This window comes from Somniosus microcephalus, chromosome 4 (genome assembly GCF_052327205.1).
Source record: "Somniosus microcephalus isolate GS21.2 chromosome 4, FLI_Smic_1.0, whole genome shotgun sequence".
In the NCBI taxonomy this organism is placed as follows: Eukaryota; Metazoa; Chordata; class Chondrichthyes; order Squaliformes; family Somniosidae; genus Somniosus; species Somniosus microcephalus.
Genome location: NC_140990.1, coordinates 211,837,144 through 211,861,103, shown reverse-complemented (window position 1 = coordinate 211,861,103; position 23,960 = coordinate 211,837,144). Strand labels below are relative to the sequence as shown.

At 47.7% G+C, this 23,960-nt stretch overlaps 1 protein-coding gene across 2 annotated transcripts; it reads left to right on the top strand.

The window, feature by feature from the left end:
• The first annotated feature begins 11,338 nt into the window (after positions 1–11,338).
• On the top strand, positions 11,339–23,564 carry c4h2orf69 (chromosome 4 C2orf69 homolog). Of its 2 annotated transcripts, none has more exons than XM_085985788.1 (2): positions 11,339–11,659; positions 22,410–23,564. In XM_085985788.1, exons 1-2 carry the CDS (start codon positions 11,390–11,392, stop codon positions 23,280–23,282), a joined length of 1,143 nt encoding a protein of 380 aa, XP_085841914.1. In that variant the 5' UTR covers positions 11,339–11,389; the 3' UTR covers positions 23,283–23,564. The 2 variants fall into 2 exon arrangements, with proteins under 2 accessions (XP_085841914.1, XP_085841915.1); XM_085985789.1 differs by lacking the exon at positions 11,339–11,659 and adding an exon at positions 19,141–21,231.
• Positions 23,565–23,960: the final 396 nt, after the last annotated feature.

Below are 23,960 nucleotides of genomic sequence, written 5' to 3'. Positions count from 1 at the left end.
CGGCACACAAAGTAGAGTGTGTTGCCAAATGTTTTTTTATATGGGGGTGTTTGTGTTCTCTATGGGGGGGTTTATCTTGGTAAGGCCGAGGATGAAGGCCATTGTTTTTTTATATGGGGGTGGTTGTGTTCTCTATGGGGGGGGTTCTTTTGGTAAGGCCGAGGATGAAGGCCATTTGGATGGACAAGTTTTGTTATTCCTCCCCAGGTTGTGGGAGTGAGATATGTTTTTGAATGTTTTTTGGGGGTGTTGTCTGTTTTTGGGTTTCATGTGGGAAGGGCCCTGAGTTTGTTCAATAAAGCTTTTTATTTATTCAGCTTGTCCATGTGTGATGTTTCAAGTGGTTGTTGCGTTAACCGGCTGAGGGCTTGCGGAGCGGCTGCATTCATGTGCCTTCATTGCCACAAGCCATTCCCTGACAGGGGGCCTAGAAGTGTCGTTCAATAAGCCGCCGACGGACGGCCCTTGGACCTTGTGGCTCCCTCCTGGGCTGGTAATCCTCCTCCTCCTCCTCATGGTCCTCCTGCTCGTCCTCCTGAGGTGGTGGTCCAATGTGAGGTGGCAGTGCCTGAGTCCTGCGGATAGCCAGGTTGTGCAGCATGCAGCAAACGACGACGAACTGGGAGACTCTATCCGGCGAATACTGGAGAGATCCCCCGGAGCGATCCAGGCAGTGGAACCGTTGCTTGAGGATGCCAATCGTTTGCTCTATCATGTTCCTTGTGGCTTGATGGCTTTCGTTGTATGCCTCCTCAGCAGGGGTCCTGGGCGCGCGGAGCGGGGTCATGAGCCATGTACACAAAGGATAGCCTTTGTCCCCGATAAGCCATCCTCTTGGGGGAGGCTGTGCCTGGAACATGTCAGCCACAGTAGTCTGGCGCAGGATAAATGCATCGTGGCTGCTGCCTGGAAAGCGGGCATTGACAGCTAGGATGCGCTGCCTGTGGTCACACACCAGCTGTACATTGAGGGAATGGTAGCCCTTCCGGTTGCGGTAATCCTCGGCATTGTCGATAGGTGCCCGCATAGCCACATGCGTACAGTCAATGGCGCCCTGCACCATGGGGAAGTCGGCGATCCTCGCAAATCTGACTGCATGCTGCTCCTGCCTCTCTAGGGTCATGGGGAAGGAGATGAATTGGTGTCTCCTTGTGAAAAGGGCATCGGTGACCTGCCGGATGCAGCGATGCATGGCGAACTGGGAGATGTTCGCTATGTCCCCAGCAGCGGCTTGGAAGGAGCCGCTTGCATAAAAGTTCAGAGCCACCGTGACCTTCACTTCCACCGACAGAGACGTCCTGCACATCAGCTGTGGACGCAGATCTCTGTGAAGCAGCTGGCAGATCTCTGCAACCACCTCCCTTCTGAAGCGCAGCCTCTTAACACAATGCGCGGCAGTCATGGTGAGATAGGACACCTGCTGGCGGTATTCCCTGAGTGGGTAAGGCCTACGTTGCCGACGCCTGATGGTCCCTCTGCGTCTAGGCATGGCTGCCCCTCTCACACAGCGTCTGCGAGCCCTTCGCACATAATGCTGGAACTGAGGGTTGGAACCCCATGCAGCCCCCATAATATACTTGCAAACAGTGAAATCACAATGAGTCAAATTTCCAAGCTCTGGCCAGAAGCCAAAAATACCTCTCCTATGTTGGCCCAAATCAGTAAGGTCTCTTCCTTGGTCTCTGTCCAGAAATCCGTAGCACTAAAGTCATTGCAGCAAAATGGCTGGCCTTTATAGTTCAGTCTAAATGCCCTTTAATTAGCGCTCCCCGAGGCCCGCAGGGCCTCTGCTGCGTTCCACTTCACAGTTCTTAACAGCGCCACGCCCACATTGGGCGGGCGCCACTGAAGTTCCGGTTTGGGGCGCACAAACGGCGTTGCACGACGAAATGACGTCATAAGTTGCGCGCGCAGCTGAGCGCGCGCAAACACTTTGCGCCGGCGCTAAATGTCAACTGAAGTTGGGCGTAGGCGCAGATCGTTCTGCGCCCGGCCGCTAAGTGCCTAGCGCTCGAGATCTACTCCTCTTATGGCGCTAACGGCTGGCGAACGCAACTGAATTTCTAGGCCTATATCTTAATAATATCCATGGTTAGCTCAGTAACTAAAATAGTAGAGTGGTAGTATCTTGACTGGGTAAACCCAAATTCAAATCCCAGTCTTGGCTGACAATTGAATTGAACTTACTCAGGTAAGAGTTTCTTATCTTTGGCCAGGCTGTCTGGGAGAGAAAGTTGCTCAGGGCAGGGTATCTCCTAAATTACCCAATCACACCTTTCAATGGATCGGTCAATGAACAACATGAATATAATCCAACTAACGAATACAGTATGGACAAGGGGAACTCATAGCTTTGAACACAATTGTTCATACCTAAAGCTACCTTTATTTTTATTTTCACATTTACTTTTGTTGCTTTTAGGATCCTTCTTTGTCATTCATTTGGTTCCAATAATCAGTTATTGCATAAAATGAACTTATGCATTAGTGAAGTAATCTTCAATGTGGTTGTAACCATGGCAAGGATTAAAATCCAAGACAAAGCTCACATCCTTAACTGAGGAGGTCTGTACTTAATTCTATGGTGCAGTACTGGGATACGTATTATTACCATTCAATTATGCCTTAATATTAGAGAAAAAAAGATGCTATATTTATCTCCAGATGTGAAATTCATAGTTTCAGTAATTTCAACCTGTAGCAGCATTTGCTACAGAAACATTTATAATATTCTGGGTTACTATAAGTAAAGCCCTGATCTAAATTACTAACGGTAGATTTTTAAAAATTATAAATTTTTGCATTTTTTTAAAATTATAATATTTCAAGATTTAAATCCTATGTGCATACTGTCAATGTTGTCAAATTTATATTAGTGTCAGCCGTGGCTCAGTGGGTAGCACTCTGATTGTTGAATCAGAAGGTTGTGGGTTCATAGTCCTACTCCAGAGTCTTGAGCACAAAAATCTAGGCTGACACTCCAGTGCAGTTCTGAGGGAGTGCTGCACTGTCGGAGGTGCCTTCTTTCAGATGAAACGTTAAAACCGAGGCCTTGTCTGCTCTCTCGGGTGGATGTGAAAGATCCCATGGCACTATTTTGAAGAAGAGTAGGGGAGTAATCCCCGGTGTCCTGGCCAATATTTATCCCTCAAGCAACATCACTAAAACAGATTATCTGGTCATTGTCACATTGCTGTTTGTGGGATCTTGCTGTGTGCAAATTGGCTGCTGCGTTTCCAACATTACACCAGTGACTACACTTCAAAAGTACTTAATTGGCTGTAAAGCGCTTTGGGACGTCCTGTGCTTGTGAAAAATGCTATGTAAATGCAAGTCTTTCTTTTATTCTTTTTTACTCCTCCTACTTTCCTCCAATGATATTAATAATCTGACCCTGACTTCAATTACCTTCAATCACCCCCAACAAACCCTCCCCATCCCACAGCACCTTCCCAGGAGATGATGCACCTGCCCTTCTACCTCCACCCTTCCCACTATCCTGGGCCCCAAACAGTCTTTCCAGGTGAAATAAATTTAGTATACTGGATCATGATGCAGTCTCCTCTACATTGGGGAGACCAAATGCAAATTGGGTGATTGCTTTGCTGAACACCTCCATTCAGTCTGGAAGCGTGATCCTGAGCTTCTGGTCGCTTGTCATTTTAATTCTCTGCCCCCCTCCCACTCCGGCCTCGCTGTCCTTGGCCTCTTACTAATGAAGCTGAATGGAAGCTCGAGGAACAGCATCTCATCTTTCAATTGGGCACTTTACAGCCTTCCGGACGCAACACCGAGTTCAAGAATTTCAGATCATAACTAGTGCTCGTATTTTTTTGGACAGCAGTTGCTGGTAATGATTTTGCTTTTGTCATTTTCAGCTTCTTTAGACCCACCTTTTGTTTCTTTTATTGTCCCATTACCGTCCCCTTTTGACTTGCACCATCATCCCTTTTGTCATTTAATCACTCCTGCCTTCCACCCTACCACAGACCTTCCCTTTTGTTCTTTCCCTCCCCGCCCCCTTTCCTTACATCTTTGCCTCTGTACTTGCTTAAAACCTGTTACATCTCTAACTTTTTCCACTTCTGATAAAAGGTCATTGTCCTGAAATGTTAACTGTTTCTCTCAGATGCTGCCTGACCCGCTAAGTATTTCCAGCATTTTCTGGTTTTATTTTAGATTTCCAGCATCCACAGTATTTTGAAATAAAAACAGAAAATGCTGGAAATACTCAGCAGGTCAGGCAGCATCTGTGGAGAGAGCACAGTATTTTGCTTTAGTCCCTGCGTTACCTCTTCAGTTTATTGCGTCATTCAGTGGCTCTGCTCATACAAAAAGAGGAGTTGTGAAAGCACTCAGAAGCTATCAGTTTCACACTCAATGTGCAGATCCCGGTGTTTAAAAAAAAAAATCTTTCCTGGGATGTGGGCGTCGCTGACAAGGCCAGCATTTATTGCCTGATGGGCCTTCAATAACCACAAAACTAGAAGTTATAGACTTAAACAAGTTGGCTTTTAATCACTAAGATCAGAGCTAACATCTCAACATGCCGACTGGTTCACAGGAATGAGTCATACAGATCCTGGGATCTTTATGTAAGAGAAGTCAGGGGCGGAGCCAAGAGCCAAGACCTGGAACCTCCCAGGTTAGTCGGGAAAGAGGAAGTGAAACTATACACAGTGGGGGAGGGTAATATACATGAGTGCAAAACGAATACAGGATCAAGACAAACAGATTTCATTACATTCACCCCTTCTATAGATTTAGTCCATCGGGGTGATGTTTCTTAAAAGTTGGTATAAGTGAGTCTGTCAGGAGGTTTTGCAGTTCTCAGTGATCGGCGCAAAGCCGGTTGGGGTGCCTCTAGGGGAGTGGATTCTGGTTCCTCCGCTGTCCGGGCCTCCGCAGTGTCTTCCAGGTTATCTGCAGTGTCCTCCAGGTTAAAGTTGGGTATTGATACCTTTGGGCGTCCTGTCTCTTTGTAGTGTAGGTCTTCATCGGGTAGTCTCCCATCGTTCTCTCCGCTCCCTGAGGGAGCGAGGTCTTTTATGGAAACAGTGTCCTCTCGCCCGTCAGAGTATTCGATATAGGTGTACTGAGGGTTTGCATGGAGGAGCTGTACCTTTTCCACAAGGGGGTCCATTTTATGGCCTCTCACGTGCTTCCGCAATAGTACTGTCCCCGGAGACGTCAGCCACATGGGTAAAGATATGCCCGAGGTGGATTTCCGGGGGAAAACGAACATCTTTTCGTGAGGGGTAGCGTTAGTGGCAGTACATAACAGAGACCTTATGGAGTGGAGCACGTCTGGGAGGACTTCCTGCCAGCGGGAGGTCGGAAGGCCTTTTGACTTTAAGGCTAACGTGACAGCCTTCCAAACAGTAGCATTCTCCCTTTCCACTTGCCCATTACCCCGGGGGTTGTAGCTAGTGGTTCTGCTAGTGGCTATCCCCTTCGAGAGCAAGAACTGGCGCAACTCGTCACTCATGAATGACGTCCCCCTATCGCTGTGTATGTAGTTCGGCATGCCAAACATGCAGAATAGATTACAGAGACACTTGATGACCGTGGCACTGGTCATGTCTGGGCAGGGAATGGCGAAGGGGAAGCGGGAATATTCATCAATGATATTGAGGAAGGATACGTTACAGTCGGCAGAGGGAAGGGGTCCCTTGAAGTCCAGACTTAGGCGCTCGAATGGCCGTGTGGCTTTGATAAGGTGTGCACGGTCAGGCCTGTAGAAACGAGGCTTGCATTCCGCACAGGTGCGGCAGGCTCTGGTCATTGCCCTGACCTCCTCGATGGAGTGGGGCAGATTGCGGGACTTTATAAAATGGTATAGTCGGGTGACCCCTGGGTGACAGAGGTCGTTGTGGATACCCTGTAATTTGTCCGTATGAATGCTGGCACACATTCCCCGCGATAGGGCGTCTGGGGGTTCATTAAGGGCTCCCGGCCTGTACATAATATCATAGTCGAACGTGGATAGTTCGATCCTCCACCTGAGTATTTTGTCATTCTTGATTTTCCCCCTTTGTTTGTTATTAAACATGAAAGCCACCGACCGCTGGTCGGTGAGCAGGGTGAAACGTTTGCCGGCTAGGTAGTGTCTCCAGTGTCGCACTGCCTCCACTATAGCCTGTGCCTCCTTCTCGACAGAAGAGTGCCTGATTTCAGGTCCCTGAAGGGTTCGGGAGAAGAAGGCCACAGGTCTCCCAGCCTGATTGAGGGTCGCAGCTAAGGCAAAGTCTGACGCATCGCTTTCGACTTGAAAGGGAATGCATTCGTCCACTGCACACACTGCAGCCCTTTCAATGTCCTGTTTAACACTGGTGAAAGCCTCCCGAGCTTCAGCTGATAGTGGGAAGGATGTCGATTTAATGAGGGGTCGGGCCTTATCAGAGTAATTGGGCACCCATTGGGCATAATACGAAAAAAATCCCAGGCACCTTTTTAAAGCTTTGGGATTGTGTGGCAGGGGCAGTTCCTTTAGGGGGCGTAATCGGTCAGGGTCCAGTCCAATTACCCCATCTTCCACCACACAGCCGAGGATACAGAGACGGGTTGTGTTGAAGACACATTTGTCTTCGTTGTAGGTTAGATTCAGCTTTAGGGCAGTTTTTAAAAATCTCGCAAGATTTAGATCGTGGTCTTGCTGGTTGTGCCCGCAGATAGTGACATTGTCCAGATAGGGGTAGGTAGCTTGTAGTTTATTCTCGTCAACCATGCGGTCCATCTCACGTTGGAAGACCGAGACCCCATTTGTTACTCCGAAGGGCACTCTGAGAAAATGGTAGAGGCGCCCGTTCGCCTCGAAGGCGGTGTATGGGCGGTCCTCCATTCTAATGGGGAGCTGGTGATACGCGGATTTGAGGTCGATAGTCGAGAAGACTCGGTATTGCGCAATCTGGTTGACCATTTCTGATATGCGGGGTAAAGGGTAGGCGTCCAGCTGGGTATAAATATTAACAGTCTGGCTGTAGTCAATTACCATCCGTTTCTTTTCGCTATTTTTAACTATGACTACTTGGGTACGCCACGGGCTGGTACTGCATTCAATAATGCCTTCCCGCAAGAGTCTGTCCACTTCCGCCTTGATAAAGTGTCTGTCTTCCAGACTGTACCGTCTACTTTTGGTTGCTATGGGCCTACAGTTCGGAGCGAGATTAGCGAATAAAGAGGGCGGGCTGATTTTTAAGGTTGATAGGCCACAGACTGTGAGTGGCGGCTGGGACCCGCCATATGCTAGCGTGACACTTTCGTGGTGGCACTGGAAGTCCAGGCCCAAGATTACATTAACACAGAGTTCTGGCATCACGAGGAGTTTAAAATCCTTGTAGTCCGTGCCTTTTACAGTCAGTGTTACCACACAGTAGCCCAAAATGTCCGAAGTGTGGGGCTTAGCAGCCATAGCAATTCTGCTCCGTGTAGGGGTTACCGTTAATGAGTGCCGCCGTACCAGGCTAAGGTGGATAAAACTCTCGGTACTCCCACAGTCAATTAAACATTTTGTTAAATTACCGTTTACCTGTATGTCCATCATGGATTTTGTCAACGGGTGTGGCCTGGATTGATCCACCGTGATCGAAGCCACTGTTGGGCCCTGGGCGGCCGTTGAGTCGGGAAAAGATGGCGGATCCCAAGATGGCAGCCCGCACGGCACGCACAAGGCGGTGACGGAGTTGGAAATCGGATTCCCCCTGCAGACTTTGCTAAAATGCCCCTTTTTCTTACATTTGAAGCATGTAGCGTCCTTCGCTGGGCATCGTTGTCTGGGGTGCTTGGCCTGGCCGCAGAAGTAGCATTTCGGGCCTCGAGACATTGCCGCTGTAGTAGGACTCCTGGGTGAACTTCTGTGTGGGGACTCCGGCGGCGTAGAGCTGGTCTGAGACCTGGATGTGGAAGATGGCTGATTCCAAGATGGCGGCCCCCTCGGCGCGCACGAGGCGGTGAGGGCCGCATGGCCGGAAGAATAAGAGTCAGAGTTTTTCTGGGCCACGTCCAGCGATCGCGCAGTGGCCACTGCCTTTTTTAAGTCCAGGACCTCCTTCTCCAGCAGTCTCTGCCGGATATAATTCGATTTGAGGCCCGTGATGAAGGAATCGCGGACCAATTCGTCAGAGTACGCGTTGGCCGTCACGGCCTTGCAGTTACAGTCCCGGACCAGGTCCTTTAGGCCCTGTAAGAAATCGTCCATTGATTCCTCTGGTCGCTGCCTGCGTGTAGCCAGCAGATGTCTGGCGTACACTTCGTTTACCGGCCTCTGGTATTGGGCCTTCAGGATAGTAATGGCCACCGTGTAAGAGGTGGCATCCTGGATGAACGAATAAATCCGATGACTTACGCGAGTAGTCAGTAGACTCAGTTTATCTACCTCGTTAGCGGATGAGGCCCCCGCAAAGAGTTCGAAGCATTTGAGCCAGTGTCCAAATTGATTTGATGCTTCAGCAGAATGTGGATCCAAGTCCAGATGCTCTGGTTTTAGGAGTCGGTCCATCCTAGTATTCTTTAGTGATTAAAATTGATGGGCCTTCAATAACCACAAAACTAGAAGTTATAGACTTAAACAAGTTGGCTTTTAATCACTAAGATCAGAGCTAACATCTCAACACGCCGACTGGTTCACAGGAATGAGTCATACAGATCCTGGGATCTTTATGTAAGAGAAGTCAGGGGCGGAGCCAAGAGCCAAGGCCTGGAACCTCCCAGGTTAGTCGGGAAAGAGGAAGTGAAACTATACACAGTGGGGGAGGGTAATATACATGAGTGCAAAACGAATACAGGATCAAAACAAACAGATTTCATTACATTGCCCATCCCTAATTGCCCTTGAGAAGGTGGTGGTGAGCCGCCTTCTTGAAGCGCTGCAGTCTGTGTGGTGAAGGTACTCCCACAGTGCTGTTAGGGAGGGAGTTCCAGGATGTTGACCCAGCGACGATGAAGGGTTGGTGATATACTTCTAAGTCAGGATGGTGTGTGACTTGGAGGAGAACTTAGAGGTGGTGGTGTTCCCATGCATCTGCTGCCCTTGTCTTTCTAGATGGAAGAGGTCGCAGGTTTGGGAGGTGCTGCCGAAGAAGCCTTGGTGAGTTGCTGCAGTGCATCTTGTAGATGGTACACACTGCAGCCGGTGGTGGAGGAAGTGAATGTTTAAGGTGGTGGATGGGGTGCCAATCAAGCGGGCTGCTTTGTTCTGGATGGTGTTGAGCTTCTTGAGTGTTGTTAGAGCTGCACTCATCCAGGCAAGTGGACAGTATTCCATCACACTCCTTACTTGTGCCTCGTAGATAGTGGAAAGGCTTTGGGGAGTCAGGAGGTGAGACACTCACCGCAGAATATCTAGCCTCTGACCTGTTCATGTTGCCACAGTATTTATGTGGCTGGTCCAGTTAAGTTTCTGGTCAATGGTGACCCCCCAGATGTTGATGGTGAGGGATTTGGCGATGGTAATGCCATTGAATGTCAAGGGGAGATGGTTAGAATCTCGCTTGTTGGAAATAGTCATTGCCTGGCACTTCTGTGGCACGAATGTTACCTCAACTATCAGCCCAAGCCTGAACATCGTCCAGGTCTTGTTGCATGCGGGCATGGACTGCTTCATTATCCGAGGAGTTGTGAATGGTGCTGAACACTGTGCAGTCATCAGTGAACATCCCCATTTCTGACCTTATGTTGGAGGGAAGGTCATTGATGAAGCAGCTCAAGATGGTTTGGCCTAGGACACAGCCCTGAGGAACTCCTGCAGCGATGTCCTGGGGCTGTGATGATTGACCTTTATCCACCACAACCATCTTCCTTTGTGTTAGGTATGACTCCAGCCAGTGGAGCATTTTCCCCCCGATTCCCATTGACCTCAGTTTTACTAGGGCTCCTTGATGCCACACTCGGTCAAATGCTGCCTTGAAGTCAATGGCAGTCACTCTCACCTCACCTCTGGAATTCAGCTCCTTTGTCCATGTTTGGACCAAGGCTGTAATGAGGTCGAGATACGAGTGGTCCTGGCGGAACCCAAACTGGGCATCAGTGAGCAGGTTTTTGGTGAGTAAGTGCCGCTTGATAGCACAGTCGATGACACCTTCCATCACTTTACTGATGATTGAGAGTAGGCTGATGGGGCAGTAATTGGACGGGTTGGATTTGTCCTGCTTTTTGTGGATAGGACATACCTGTGCAGTTTTCCACATTGTTGGGTAGATGCCAGTGTTGTAGCTGTACTGGCACAGCTTGGCTAGAGGCACGGCTAGTTCCGGAGCACAAGCACGATAGCTGGGATGTTGTCGGGGCCCATAGCCTTTGCTGTATCCAGTGCATTCAGTCGTTTCTTGATATCACATGGAGTGAATAGAATTGGCTGACTTCAGGAGTAGGGGACCTCAGGAGTAGGCCGATATGGATCATCCACTCGAAACTTCTGGCAAAGATGGTTGCAAACGCTTCAGTTTGTGAGTATGACTGTTGCTTGTCTAGTCTGTGGGACAGCTCTCTCAATTTTGACACAAGTCCCCAGATGTTGGTGAGGAGGACTTTGCAGAGTCGACTGGGCTGGGTGTGCCATTGCCATGTCCGTAGCCGGTGCCGAGGTCGTGGTCGATGCCGGGTGGTCCGTCCGGTTTCATTCTTATTATTGTAGTTTGTTACAACTGAGTGACCTGCTAGGCCACTTCAGAGTCAACCTGTGGGTCTGGAGTCACATATAGGTAAGGACAGCAGATTTCCTTCCCTAAAGGACTTTAGTGAACCAGATGGGTTTTTGCAACAATCCGATAGTTTCATGGTCACCATTACTGATACTGGCTTTTTATTCCAGATTTATTTAATTAACTGAATTTAAATTCCCCAGCTGCCATGGTGAGATTTGAACTCAATTCTCTGGATCATTGGTCCAGGCCTCTGGATTACTAGCCCAGTGACGTGCCCAGTAAATGCATGAGTTTTGGTGACAGGTAATCACACATGAAACATCAATTCTCTTTCTCTCTCCACAGATGCTGCCTGACCTGATGAGTATTTCCAGCATTTTCTGTTTTGATTTCAAATTTCCAGAATCTGCAGTATTTTGCTTTTGTTTTAATGATTAAATATTAAACGTGCATTATTAATCCAGGTCCCTCACAGCCTTTGGTTTCCAAACTTACTCCCCCAAATGGAACTTTACATGAAAATATGCAAAATAAACATGTTAATACCTATCATGATATTTTGGGGGGGATTTGCTTGATTTATTAAATGGTGCTCTGATGGTGATGATGCTCTGCTTAACCCCTTTTTGCAGACTCACATTTGGAAGGTGACTGCACTGCACTGAGGATTGTGTTGCATTGGTGACTTGTCATTTGTTTGGGGGTGCCGAGGGGATCATGCGCAGTCTGCAGGGGGCGCGGTCGGATATATGGGCCCAGCCGCCAGCGTCAGGCGCCGAGTGTCGGCGGCGTTTTTCTCCTGTCTGTCGTTGGTGGCCGCCGGCATCGCGACAATGACCAGGCCCGGCTGGGCACCGGCGGCCACTCGGGATTGGAAGGTGCCGGGGATTGAAGTGTTGAGACTGACCGGCGTGTCAGGCTGGGGGACCGGCAAGAAGAACGACCTGGTGCTGGGTGTCGGCGACAGCAACCGGAGCGGGAGCCGGCAGCATGTGGTCTACTTCCCGGGGGATGTGCAGGTCGGTGCGCGGGGCCTGGGCCTCTTTGCGGCCGCAGCCTCAGTAAACCAACCCTCCCACAGCTGGGACCAATGGGCGGCTTCCCACCGCTCTCACCCACCAGAGTATTCACCGCAAACCACAGCGAGGGACGGGGCTTGCAGCCTGTGTGCAGTGGGGTTAAAGTTACATTTCACACACATAGTGCAATGGTGTTTGGTGTATGATGTATTATTTTACATTCACTTATTGATCAGCACTGGGGAAATTTTAGTGACCTGGTCCTGATTCCGCCAAATGTGTTTTTGTTCTATTCTGTCTGAGAGTTTAATTAGATTTTGTCCTGCTTTAGTCCCTACTAGCACACAGTCTTGTCTTAAGCTGATTTATAAACGTAATAACTGTTTCATTAGTTTCAAGGTCGATAACTCTTATTAACTCCGCTTTATATCTAACCTGTAATCATTTTTTGATATAACAACAGAAAATGCTGGAAAAACTCAGCAGGTCAGGCAACATCCGTGGAGAGAAATTTGAGTTGACGTTTCGGGTTGGACCCTTCTTCAAAACTGAAAAGAAAAGAAACTAGATCGGAGGCAGGGCTGCGATCGGACAAAAGAATAAAAGAAACAAAAGAAGTAAAAGAGATTAGAAGCTAGACGAGATAGTAATAGGCTGGGATTAGGTGTAAAGTGTACTGGCAGGGCAAGAGATAGCTGCCAGGTGTGAGAGAGAAACAAAAGGAAAGGGGGGGGAAGGAGTGGAACAATTACAAGAGAAAATGAAATGGGGGCCGAGCTTATGATCTGAAATTGTTGAACTCGATATTGAGTCCAGAAGGCTGCAGACTGCCTAATCGGAAGATGAGGTGCTGTTCCTCGAGTTTACGTTGAGCTTCCGTGGAACAATACAAGAGGCCAAGGACGGTGAGGTCCGAGTGGGAATGGAGCGGTGAATTAAAATGACAGGCGACCGGAAGCTCGGGGTCACCCTTACGGACTGAACGGAGGTGTTCCGCAAAGCGGTCACCCAATCTGCGTTTGGTCTCCCCAATGTAGAGGAGACCGCATCGTGAGCAGCGAATACAGTATACTAGATTGCGAGAAGTACAAGTAAATCGCTGTTTCACCTGGAAGGGGTGTTTGGGGCCCTGGACAGTGGGAAGGGGGGAGGTATAGGGGCAGGTGTTACATCTCCGCTTGCACGGGAAGGTGCCAGGCGAAGAGGAAGGGCTGTTTGGGGTGATAGAGGAGTGGACTAGGGTGTCTCGGAGGGAGCGGTCCCTGCGGAATGCTGGGAGGGGAGGGGAAGATACGTTTGGTGGTGGGATCACTTTGGAGGTAGCGGAAATGCCGGAGGATGATCCGTTGAATGTGGAGGCTGGTGGGGTGAAAGGTGAGGACAAGGGGAACCCTATCGTGGTTCCGGGAGGGAGGGGCAGGGGTGAGGGCAGAAGTGCGGGAGATAGAACTGACACGGTCGAGGGCAGTGTCAACCACAGTAGAGGGGAATCCTCGGTTGCGGAAAAAGGAAGACATGTCTGAAGCACTGGTGTGGAAGGTGGCGTCGTCGGAGCAGATACGGCGGAGGCGGAGAAACTGGGAGAATGGAATAGAGTCCTTACAGGAAGCGGGGTGGGAGGAAGTGTAGTCCAGGTAGCTGTGGGAGTCAGTGGGCTTGTAGTAAATATTGGTCGATAACCTATCCCCAGGGATGGAGACGGAGAAGTCGAGGAAGGGAAGGGAAGAGTCCGAGATGGACCATGTGAAGGTGAGGGAAGGGTGGAAATTGGAGGCAAAGTGAATGAAATTGTCAAGTTCGGGGCGAGAGCAGGAAACGGCACCGATACAGTCATCAATGTATCGGAAAAAGAGGTGAGGGAGGGGACCCGAGTAGGACTGGAACAAAGATTGTTCCACATAGCCCACGAAAAGGCAGGCATAGCTAGGACCCATGCGGGTACCCATGGCAACACCTTTGATTTGGAGGAAATGAGTGGAGTTAAAGGAGAAGTTGTTCAATGTGAGAACAAGTTCAGCCAGGCGGAGGAGGGTCGAGGTGGATGGGGACTGGTCGGGCCTCTGTTCAAGGAAGAAGCGGAGCGCCATCCGGGTGGGGGATGGAGGTGTAGAGGGATTGTACATCCATGGTGAAAAGGAAGCGGTTGGGGCCAGGAAACTGGAAACTGTTAAAGTGGCGGAGGGCGTCCGAAGAGTCGCGGATGTAGGTGGGAAGAGACTGGATAAGGGGAGAAAAGATAGAGTCAAGATAGGAAGAGATAAGTTCTGTAGGGCAAGAACAGGCTGAAACGATGGGTCTACCAGGGCAGTCCTGTTTGTGGATCTTGGGATCTTGGGATTTTTGATGCTGAGCAGAGGCATTGGCGGCCGTGCCTTCAGCTGCCTGACCCCAAGCTCGGAAATTCCCTCTAAACCCCTCTACACCTTTTTAAGACTCTCCTTAAAACCTATCTTACTTTTGGTCACTTGTCCTAATGTCTCCTGCTTTGGCTCTGTCAATTTGTTTTGTCTGATTACACTACTGTGAAGTGCCTTGGGATGTTTTACACAAATGAATACAAGTTGTTCTTGGGGGAAAAAAAAGTTTAGTGTTTAATAGGAAAATCCTAAATGCTAAACTGAGACAGTTCAGTTGCCTGAATGGACTATGATCTTATTTCTGAAGGAATAGGTGAATGTATGCTGTAATGATTATACTGAGTTTAAAAAAAATAATTCATGGGATGTGGGTGGTGCTGGCAAGGCCAACATTTATTGACCATCCCTAATTGCTCTTGAGAAGGTGGTGGTGAGCTGCCTTCTTGAACCTCTGTGGTGAAGGTATTCCTACAGGAGGGAGTTCCAGGATTGGCCTCTGACACTGCCCTGAGGAACTTCTGCAGTGATATCCTGGGGCTGAGATGATTGGCCTCCAACAACTTATAATGATGGCTAGGTATCACTCCAGCCAGTGGAGAGTTTTCCTCTTGATCCCCCATTAACTTCAGTTTTACTAGGGCTCCTTGGTCAAATGCTGCCTTGATGCCAAGGGCATCAGTTCTGGAATTCGGCTCCTTTGGCCAAGTTTGTAATGAGGTCTGGTTACCTGCGACCGGTAAATTGGTGAGAACCACCTGCTGCTGCAAGCCCAGTCTGGCAGTTGTCCTTCAGGATTTTGCCAACTCGGTCAGTAGTGGCGCTACCAAGCGACTCTTGGTGATGGACATTGAAGTCCCCACCCAGAGTGCTCTTGCTACCCTCAGTGCTTCTTCCAAGTGGTACTCAGCATGGAGTACTGATTCATCAGTAGGTGGTAATCATGTTTGACCTGATGCCATGAGACTTCATGGGGTCTGGAATCAATGTTGAAGACTCCCAGGGCCGCTCTCTCACGACTGCCACCTCTGATCCTTACCAACTACACTGGGAGAGTGAATGTTAATGGAGGAGTCTGGGATGTTGGCTGATGGGTATGGCTGTTGCTTGACTAGTCTGGGACAGCGCTCCCAATTTTGGCACAAGTCCCCAGATGATGGTGCGGAGAACTAGGCGGTCCGAATCGGATGCCTAGGTAGATGCTGAGTGGTCCATCCGGTTTACTAGTACTTGTACATTTTTGTAGTGGTTTGATGCAACTGTGGCTTGTTCGGCCATTTCAGAGGGTAGCTCTGGAGTCCCATATAGGTCAGAAGGACAGCAGGTTTCCTTCCTTAAAGGACGTTAGTGAACTAGTTGGGTTTTTACGGATACCATACTAGGTTTATATTCCAGATTTATTTAATTAACTGAATTCACATTCACAAACTACCCTGGTGGGATTTGAACTCGAGTCTCTGGATTACTAGTCCAGTAACATAACCACTATGTTACCGCACCCATTCCAGTCTATTCTTCTAATACTGGAATGGGGGAGAGTTAAAAGAAGAAATGCTTAAGGGAATGCTCTCAATTGTTTTTTGACAACTGTACCCCAGAATCTCAGTTGTACAGTGAATCAACAAACTGAGGATAAGAATCTGTATTTATAGTGCTTTGAAATGACTCAAGACAATGTGGGAGTGTTGGATATAGAGTTTGGCGCTGACTGACAATCTATTTTTCTTATGACAATGACTGCTATTCCAGGTGAAATGAAGAATGTGGAAGAACAGTGACTGAGGACAAATGAGTTTGGGTGGTCTCGCACCATTTCCTAGTGGGCATGGAGTTACAAAACCAAACTGTCCCTAATTTGAAACTAATTGGCAATCTCACTCCGAGGCACAGGTATGGAAAATGAGAGAAAATGTCATACCGATGCAGTAGGAGATGCTTATGAGGTTGGGGCTGAGGCTGTTGTGCAGAGTAGTGGAATCTTAACTCTGCAACTGCCTTGGGAAAGCTGACACTGGCTATGTGAATTGATAAGAGTGCCAATTAGGTAAGGGTCATCATTGGTCAATTACAAATCAAATGTGAAGCACAAGGAAGTTTAATTTTTGTTACCCCATTATCTTCCAGTTCAATAGGTTAAGACTTTCACTGGAATATTTCTTTATCCATCTTGACGTCTCCTATCACAGCTTAAAACCTTTCGCCATTAGGAAGTTCATAATCTGCTAACCAATTTGAAAAGGAGGGTTGTTGCCATTTTAGGGAGGGGAAGATCGCCGGGGGGGGGGGGGAGGGGAAACATATCGATGATTTGCAAGCAATGTGGTACTTTTAGATGTGAGTTATGGCATTGTTTTCTCAATTTTCAAAGAGTGGAAAGAAATTTTAGACCACTTTGAAAAAGGCAGAGATGCAGTAATTGTTAGATGACATTGTAATGCGTAGGTTTTCACAGGCCTTTGAGAAGATTTGCTAAGTAAAACATTTGTGTTGAGCTAGCTTTCTACCAACTCAACACTTGAGCCAGACATCTGAAAGTTCGCCTGGTGCTTTGCACGTAGAGAACCGACAGTTGGCTCCAGTAATATGCTGCATCTAATTGGATATTTTTGTCACTCACTATTGGTTTAATAAATTCAATGGCTGCATTGTTACATCCCCACTAACTTGTTTGTTTGACAAGTTAAGGATTGGTATTTTGTTTTCCAACAATCTATAGTACAGGTAAAATGGTAATAACTGGTTTTTACTCATTTATCTAAATCATTATATTGTGATAATCAAAAAATGGAAAAAAACCATTCAGCTGCAGTTCTGTTGCAGCACAGACAGCGCTGCAAACTCTTACTTTCAAAGTACAAGAGGGTCACCGATGTGCAGAAAATTTTAGCTGGGTGTGTGTTCACCACATTGCTGTCTTAAGATTCCGATGACCACAGACTACTCGGCATGATGCTGAGCTCTTTTTCCGCCGCCTTCGTCTCCGTGCCCACTTCTCTGGCCAGGAGTCTTCCCCCCGCACGGCTGACCCTTTCTCCCGCTTTCAGAACTCCCCTTCTACCTGGACCCCTCCCCCGGCCTCTTACCCTCTCTCAATTCTTTTCATCGCTAACTGCCACCGTGACATCGGCCGTCTCCATTTCTCTGCTCCCCTCACTCGCTCCACCCTACCTCCCTCTGAACTTGCAGCACTCCATTCTCTCAGATCCAGCCCTGACATTGTCATTAAACCTGCTGACAAGGGTGGTGCTGTTGTTTGGCGCACCGACCTCTGCCTAGCAGAAGCTGAACACCAACTCTCCGACACCACTTCCTACCTCCACCTGGACTATGACCCCACTACCGAACATCAAACCACCGTTTCCAAGACTGTCACTGACCTCATCTCCTCTGGAGATCTTCCCCCCGCGGCCACTAACCTCAGTTCCCCAACCCCGCACAGCCCGCTTCTACCTCCTTCCCAAGACCCACAAACAGGACTGCCGTGGTAGACCCATCGTTTCAGCCTGTTCTTGCCCCACGGAACTTATCTCTTCCTATCTCGACTCTATCTTTTCTCCCCTTGTCCAGTCTCTTCCCACCTACATCCACGACTCTTCGGACGCCCTCCGCCACTTTAACAGTTTCCTGGCCCCAACCGCCTCCTTTTCACCATGGACGTACAATCTCTCTACACCGCCATCCCCCACCAGGATGGCCTGAGGGCGCTCCGCTTCTTCCTTGAACAGAGGCCCGACCAGTCCCCATCCACCACTACCCTCCTCCGCCTGGCTGAACTTGTTCTCACATTGAACAACTTCTCCTTTGACTCCACTCATTTCCTCCAAATCAAAGGTGTTGCTATGGGTACCCGCATGGGTCCTAGCTATGCCTGCCTTTTCGTGGGCTATGTGGAACAATCTTTGTTCCAGTCCTACTCGGGTCCCCTCCCTCACCTCTTTTTCTGGTACATTGATGACTGTATCAGTGCCGTTTCCTGCTCTCACCCTGAACTCGACAATTTCATTCACTTTGCCTCCAATTTCCACCCTTCCCTCACCTTCACATGGTCCATCTCTGACTCTTCCCTTCCCTTCCTCGACTTCTCCGTCTCCATCTCGGGATAGGTTATTGACCAACACTCACTTCAAGCCCACTGACTCCCACAGCTACCTGGACTGCACTTCCTCCCACCCCACCTCCTGTAAGGACTCTATTCCATTCTCCCAGTTTCTCTGTCTCTGCCCTCTGCCGCATCTGCTTCGACAATGCCACCTTCCACACCAGTGCTTCCGACGTCTTCCTTTTTCCTCAACCAAGGATACCCCTCTACCGTGGTTGACACGGCCCTTGACCATGTCCGTTCTATCTCCCGCACTTCTGCCCTCACCCCTGCCCCTCTCTTCTGGAACCACGATAGAGTTCCCCTTGTCCTCACCTTTCACCCCACCAGCCTCCACATTCAACGGATCATCCTCCACCATTTCAGCCACCTCCAAAGTGATCCCACCACCAAACGCATCTTCTCCCCTTTCAGCATTCCGTAGGGACTGCTCCCTCCGAGACTCCCTAGTCCACTCCTCTATCACCCCCAGCATCCCTTCCCCTTCGCTCGGCACCTTCCCGTGCAAGCGCAGGAGATGCAACACCTGCCCTTATACCTCCCCCCCCCCCCCCCCCCCCTTCGCACTATCCAGGGCCCCAAACACCCCTTCCAGGTGAAACAGCGATTTACTTGTACTTCTTGCAATCTAGTATACTGTATTCGCTGCTCAGGATGTGGTCTCCTCTACATTGGGGAGACCAAACACAGATTGGGTGACTGCTTTGCAAAACACCTCCGTTCAGTCCGTAAGGGTGACCCCGAGCTTCCGGTCGCCTGTCATTTTAATTCACCGCTCCATTCGCACTCGGACCTCGCTGTACTCTGGCTCTTACATTGTTCCACAGAAGCTCAGCGTAAGCTCGAGGAACAGCACCTCATCTTCCGATTAGGCACTTTACAGCCTTCCGGACTCAATATCGAGTTCAACAATTTCAGATCATAACCTCGGCTCCCATTACATTTTTACTTATTCTTTATCCACATTTTTGCTTTGGCCCCCCGCCCCGCCCCCCCCCCCCCCTTTTTCTCTCCCACATGGCAGCTGTCTCCCATTCTGCCCGTGCATTTCACACCTAATCTGGAGCCGTCTTTTGTCTCCACTAGTCCTATCACCGTCTCGTTTTGAATACCTCTTAATGTCTCTTCACTTTTCTCTTTTGTTCTCTCCCAGCCTGGCCTCTTAATCTATTTCATTTCCTGTGCTTTTCCAGTCTTGACAAAGGGTTTGACCCGAAACGTTGACTCTATTTCTCTCCACAGATGTTGCCTGGCCTGCTGAGTTTTTCCAGCATTTTCTGTTGTTATTACAGACTACACTAGCTGTTGTCTAAATGAGGCTTGCTGCCATCCAGAACGGTTCTGCATTTATATACAAGTAAGATGTTAGCAGTCGTATCTCAGAGTCTCTAACAGGGTATCCACAACAACTTGCATTTATATAGCGCCTTTATTGTAGTAAAATATCCCAAGGCGCTTCACCGGAGCGTTCTTGAATAAAATTTGACAGCGAGCCACATGAGATAATAGGACAGGTAACCAAAAACTTGGTCAAAGAGGTAGGTTTTAAGGAGCGACTTACAAGGAGGAGAGAAGTGGAGAGGATTATGGAGGGAATTCCAGAGCTTAGCGCCTAGGCAGCTGAAGGCATGGCTGCCAATGGTGGAGCGATTAAAATCGGGAATGCGAAGAATTGGAGGAGCGCAGAGATGTCGGATGTTAGCACAGTGTGCACTCGTTTTAGAATGTCAATACAAAGAATGAAGCTGCTCTGTAATCACCTGTAAGAATATCTGACCTTGATTCATTCTGATATGAATGCTGATTTTGGTTTGGTGAAAATTTAATGTGCGTTTTCTCGTTGTTAACAAATCCGCAGATGACTGTGATTTAGAGAGAGTTCATTTTAAAATGCTGCATTATTTTGTGTTATGTAGGGCCATCCAACTTCAGTTTGCAACACGTTAAAAAGATTAACTGAAATTGGCGCTCTACCTTTGCAAATATTTCCTTGCTGTATTACTCTACATCTTTTGAAGTCAAAAGTCCTGCTTGCAGAGGACATTGCTGTATGAAATCCAATGGTTCCTCCGCTGCAGGGACCATGAAAACTCAATTCAAAAGCAGATAATCAGCCAAACAATGTAAGATTAGATCGATCTTATGAACTTTGGCTTTCCTTTACCTTTTTGGAGGGCAAGTGGGGAAAACAACTTAGTCTGACATGGCTTGGGGGGGTGGGGAGGACTAATTGCTGGAAATACCCAGCAGATCAGTTAGTATCTGAAAAGAGAAGACAGGTTATTGATGTTTTGGGTGTACCTTTCAAAGACTGAAAGACAGACATTTTAGTAAGCTTGGCAAACTATAAATGCAACTGAAACGAAATTGAAACGGAAAATTTAAGCAAAGCAAAGTCTGTTTTCTGGTAGTAGAAGAGGTTAATAGCATGGAGATTTACTAGAATAGTACAAGGGATGCGGGACTTCAGTTACGTGCGAAGACTAGAGAAGCTGGGATTGTTCTCCTTGGAGCAGAGATGGTTATGGGGAGATTTAATAGAGGTGTTCAAAATCATGAAAGGGTTTGATGGAGTAACTAGGGAGAAACTGTTTCCAGTGGCAGAAGGGTCGGTAACCAGAGGACCCAGACTTAAGGAAATTGGCAAAAGCACCAGAGGCGAGATGAGGAGAAACATTTTTATGCAGCTGGTATGCACTGCCTGAACGGGTGGAAGTAGATTCAAATAATAACTTTCAAAAGGCAAATGAATAAATACTTGAAGGGGAAAAGTTTGCAGGGCTATGGGGAAAGGGGAGTGGGACTAATTAGATAGCACAGGCACGATGGGCAGAATGGCCTCATTCTGTGATGTATGATTCTATGATTCAGTGATCACTAAGTTTCACTGCTATATGCCCCATGTCTGTCTCATCAGCGAAGAGTGCAAATAACAGAAATCTTTTATGGTACCATGGGACAGTGTTTCCCTAGTATAAGCTATCTCTTTGCTTGTAATAGACATTAATATTTTGGAGTAACTGCTGCCAACGAACTGGAAGCTGTGCAGAAGCGTTCTGCACATGTGCGCAGCAGTCGCGTCCATACTGTGTGTCATCGTGGTTTTGAGGGTGAAAAAGGTGAGAGTTTATTTTATAAATTGCCTAATGAGGATGATATAGTTGATCAACTGGTATCCTGCCCAAGTATCAGATTAGACAGTAACTGTTGGCAAGCTATTTCGCTGTAGGGGGGGCATCCCCCAAGTTTGATTCTGTTCTTGTGTTCACGTGTGCATTGACTCATTTCACCCCCACCCCCCCCTTTCCAACCTAGAGGCACTGAGGCTAATTGTGGCTCTTCTACTGCTGCCCAGCTGAGATCAGTTAAGACAGCACAGTCCCATCTGGTGATCAGACCTGTTATGTTCTTGGTGTGTGGCTCTATTCCATAGAAGGGTACAGAAGTAAACACAACAATTGTAGCCAGTCCTAGAATTCTGATTGGCTGTGGGTTGTTTGAAGTCCATTGGCTCATTTGTTCTGCATCAGAGCCGTGAATTATGAACATGTGGGTTTGAATTGTGCCACTAGCCTAGTGTGCTAAAACCCTCAACTTACACATATCTTAATTTATTCTTGCGTAAATAAGTATCAGTGGCAGGGAAGGGCGTGCTAACTGCACCAGTAATTAATTTTGCAGGAGGTAAACCAAAGTTTTCAAGTTCAAACGAATAGCTTTGGAAAAGATAGATAGTTCCTTGTGTGCTTTTATTTATACTTGTGTGAAGGTTCTGCTTGTGTGAAGGTTCTGCTTGTGTGAAGGTTCTGCTTGTGTGAAGGTTCTGCTTGTGTGAAGGTTCTGCTTGTGCTGAGTGTGAAGGTTCTGCTTGTGCTGCGTGAGCCTATCAGCAAATCGATGCACCATTTTTCCCACTTTGAATTGCTTCCAAACTCTCGCCAGTTTCCAGTTGCTTTAGAGCCCAGCCGACACATCTTTTTATTGTATGATTTGATGGAAGCCTTTACTGTGAATCAGTTAAACCTGTTAAATATTATTTTGTCAAAACAAGTGCTCTTGAAAGAGCTGCAGTGAATGTGTAATGCTGTAGGTGCGTGTGATTGTGACTCAAATAGTTTATTAAAATAGAAGTAGATAAAACTAACACCAGTGCAAAAAATATATTCCTCCATCTTAATTCTAGGTAGAATTTTCTGCCATAACAGACAACTAGCACTAGTGTCTCAAAACGCACAGTCTGAATGTCTTTAGCTGTATGTTGACCATTGGTGATGCATTTAATTGCTTGTTCTTTTAGAACTATCATGACCTGATGATACGCCATCCAGAAAACGTCCGCTGGCAGCAGTGGAGTCTAGAAGAAGTTGCTGCTTTGCTGTTCCGTCATTTCCCTGACAGTCACATCTGGATCATAAAGGCTTCCCGGATTCACCTGCACAAGTTCAGTTGCTACGACAACTTTGTGCAAAGCAATCTGTTTGGCGTTCCTGACCATAACTCGGACTGTACGGCTTTCAAGCACCTTCACGCACTGTTGACCAACGCTTTCAAGCAGGCGCACGGTATCCTGCATCCACAGACAGATCTTGGTGAAAGCACTCGCGGTTCATTTGCAGTTGCACATGATGAAGGCTCCAATACACATTGTGAAACTGCAAATGGTTTTGCAGTAAAGAATGATCTGAGTACTACAGGTCTGGAGTGCTCTCATCCTGGAAGAGACCGAGAGAGTGAAGACTTGAAATGTACCGATCCTTCACTGAAATTTATATTGATTGGTTTCAGCAAAGGTTGCGTGGTTTTGAATCAGCTGCTGTACGCATTGAGTGAAGCAAAGAAAGACGAGGAGCTAGCTGCCTTCATTGATAATATCAAAGAGATGTATTGGTTGGATGGTGGTCACGCTGGGGGAAGCAACACCTGGGTCACCAGTCCTGAAATCTTGAAGGGGTTTGCCCAAACAGGTATTCCTGTGCATGCACACGTTACACCTTATCAAGTGCGGGATGACATGAGGGCTTGGATTGGAAAAGAGCACAAGAAATTCATCCGGCGCCTTGTGGAGTATGGTGCAAAAGTGACGAACCAACTTCATTTTGAGAACGAAACCCCTTCTGTGGATAATCACTTTAGGGTGCTTCAAGTGTTCAAAGGTGCTTTGGATCCATAGTGACAGAATTATTCCACGATGCTGGATTTCATCTGTTCTCAGTGAAGCCGAGTGGAAAAATGCTTACAAGTAATACTAACACATCTGAGAAATGCATTTAATAGTTTGTGGGCTAAGTGATTACATGTAATTTTGCCTACCACGAATCTCTAATAGAGACTAATCTCTCTTTTTTGTACGTTGAAGTACTGTCACTGCAGGTACTGTCCTAGTTGAATTTATTTTGCATTCCTTTCTGTTGCGTTCTGTTGACATGCTGTAATAAAAATATCGATGGATACAGTTGTGTGTCTTCAGTCTTCTAACATGATTTAAAAGCTGTGTAGTTTCTGTGGTAGTGTGGGATACATTAATTTTTGCACTAACCCAGATTGACTAGTTTCTAATCAGTAACATCTCCTAACAGATTGAAAATGTGTGAGTTTGTCCTATTATTGGCATTCCAGCACACTTACTGGACTAACCTCCAGTAATGATCCTCCAAAAAATGCTGGAGGAACCACTAATTGGATGAGATGTTAAACTAAAGGTCCTAATGTGATGAACAATTATGGTCAATGGTGCTAATTTCAAAGAGGAGGGGAGGGAACCCCAGTGGCTTGGTTAATATACTCCCCAAATCTGTCCAATTCCTTGTTGCTTCTCCTGAACTGAATCTTTAAAAAAAAAAACAATTGA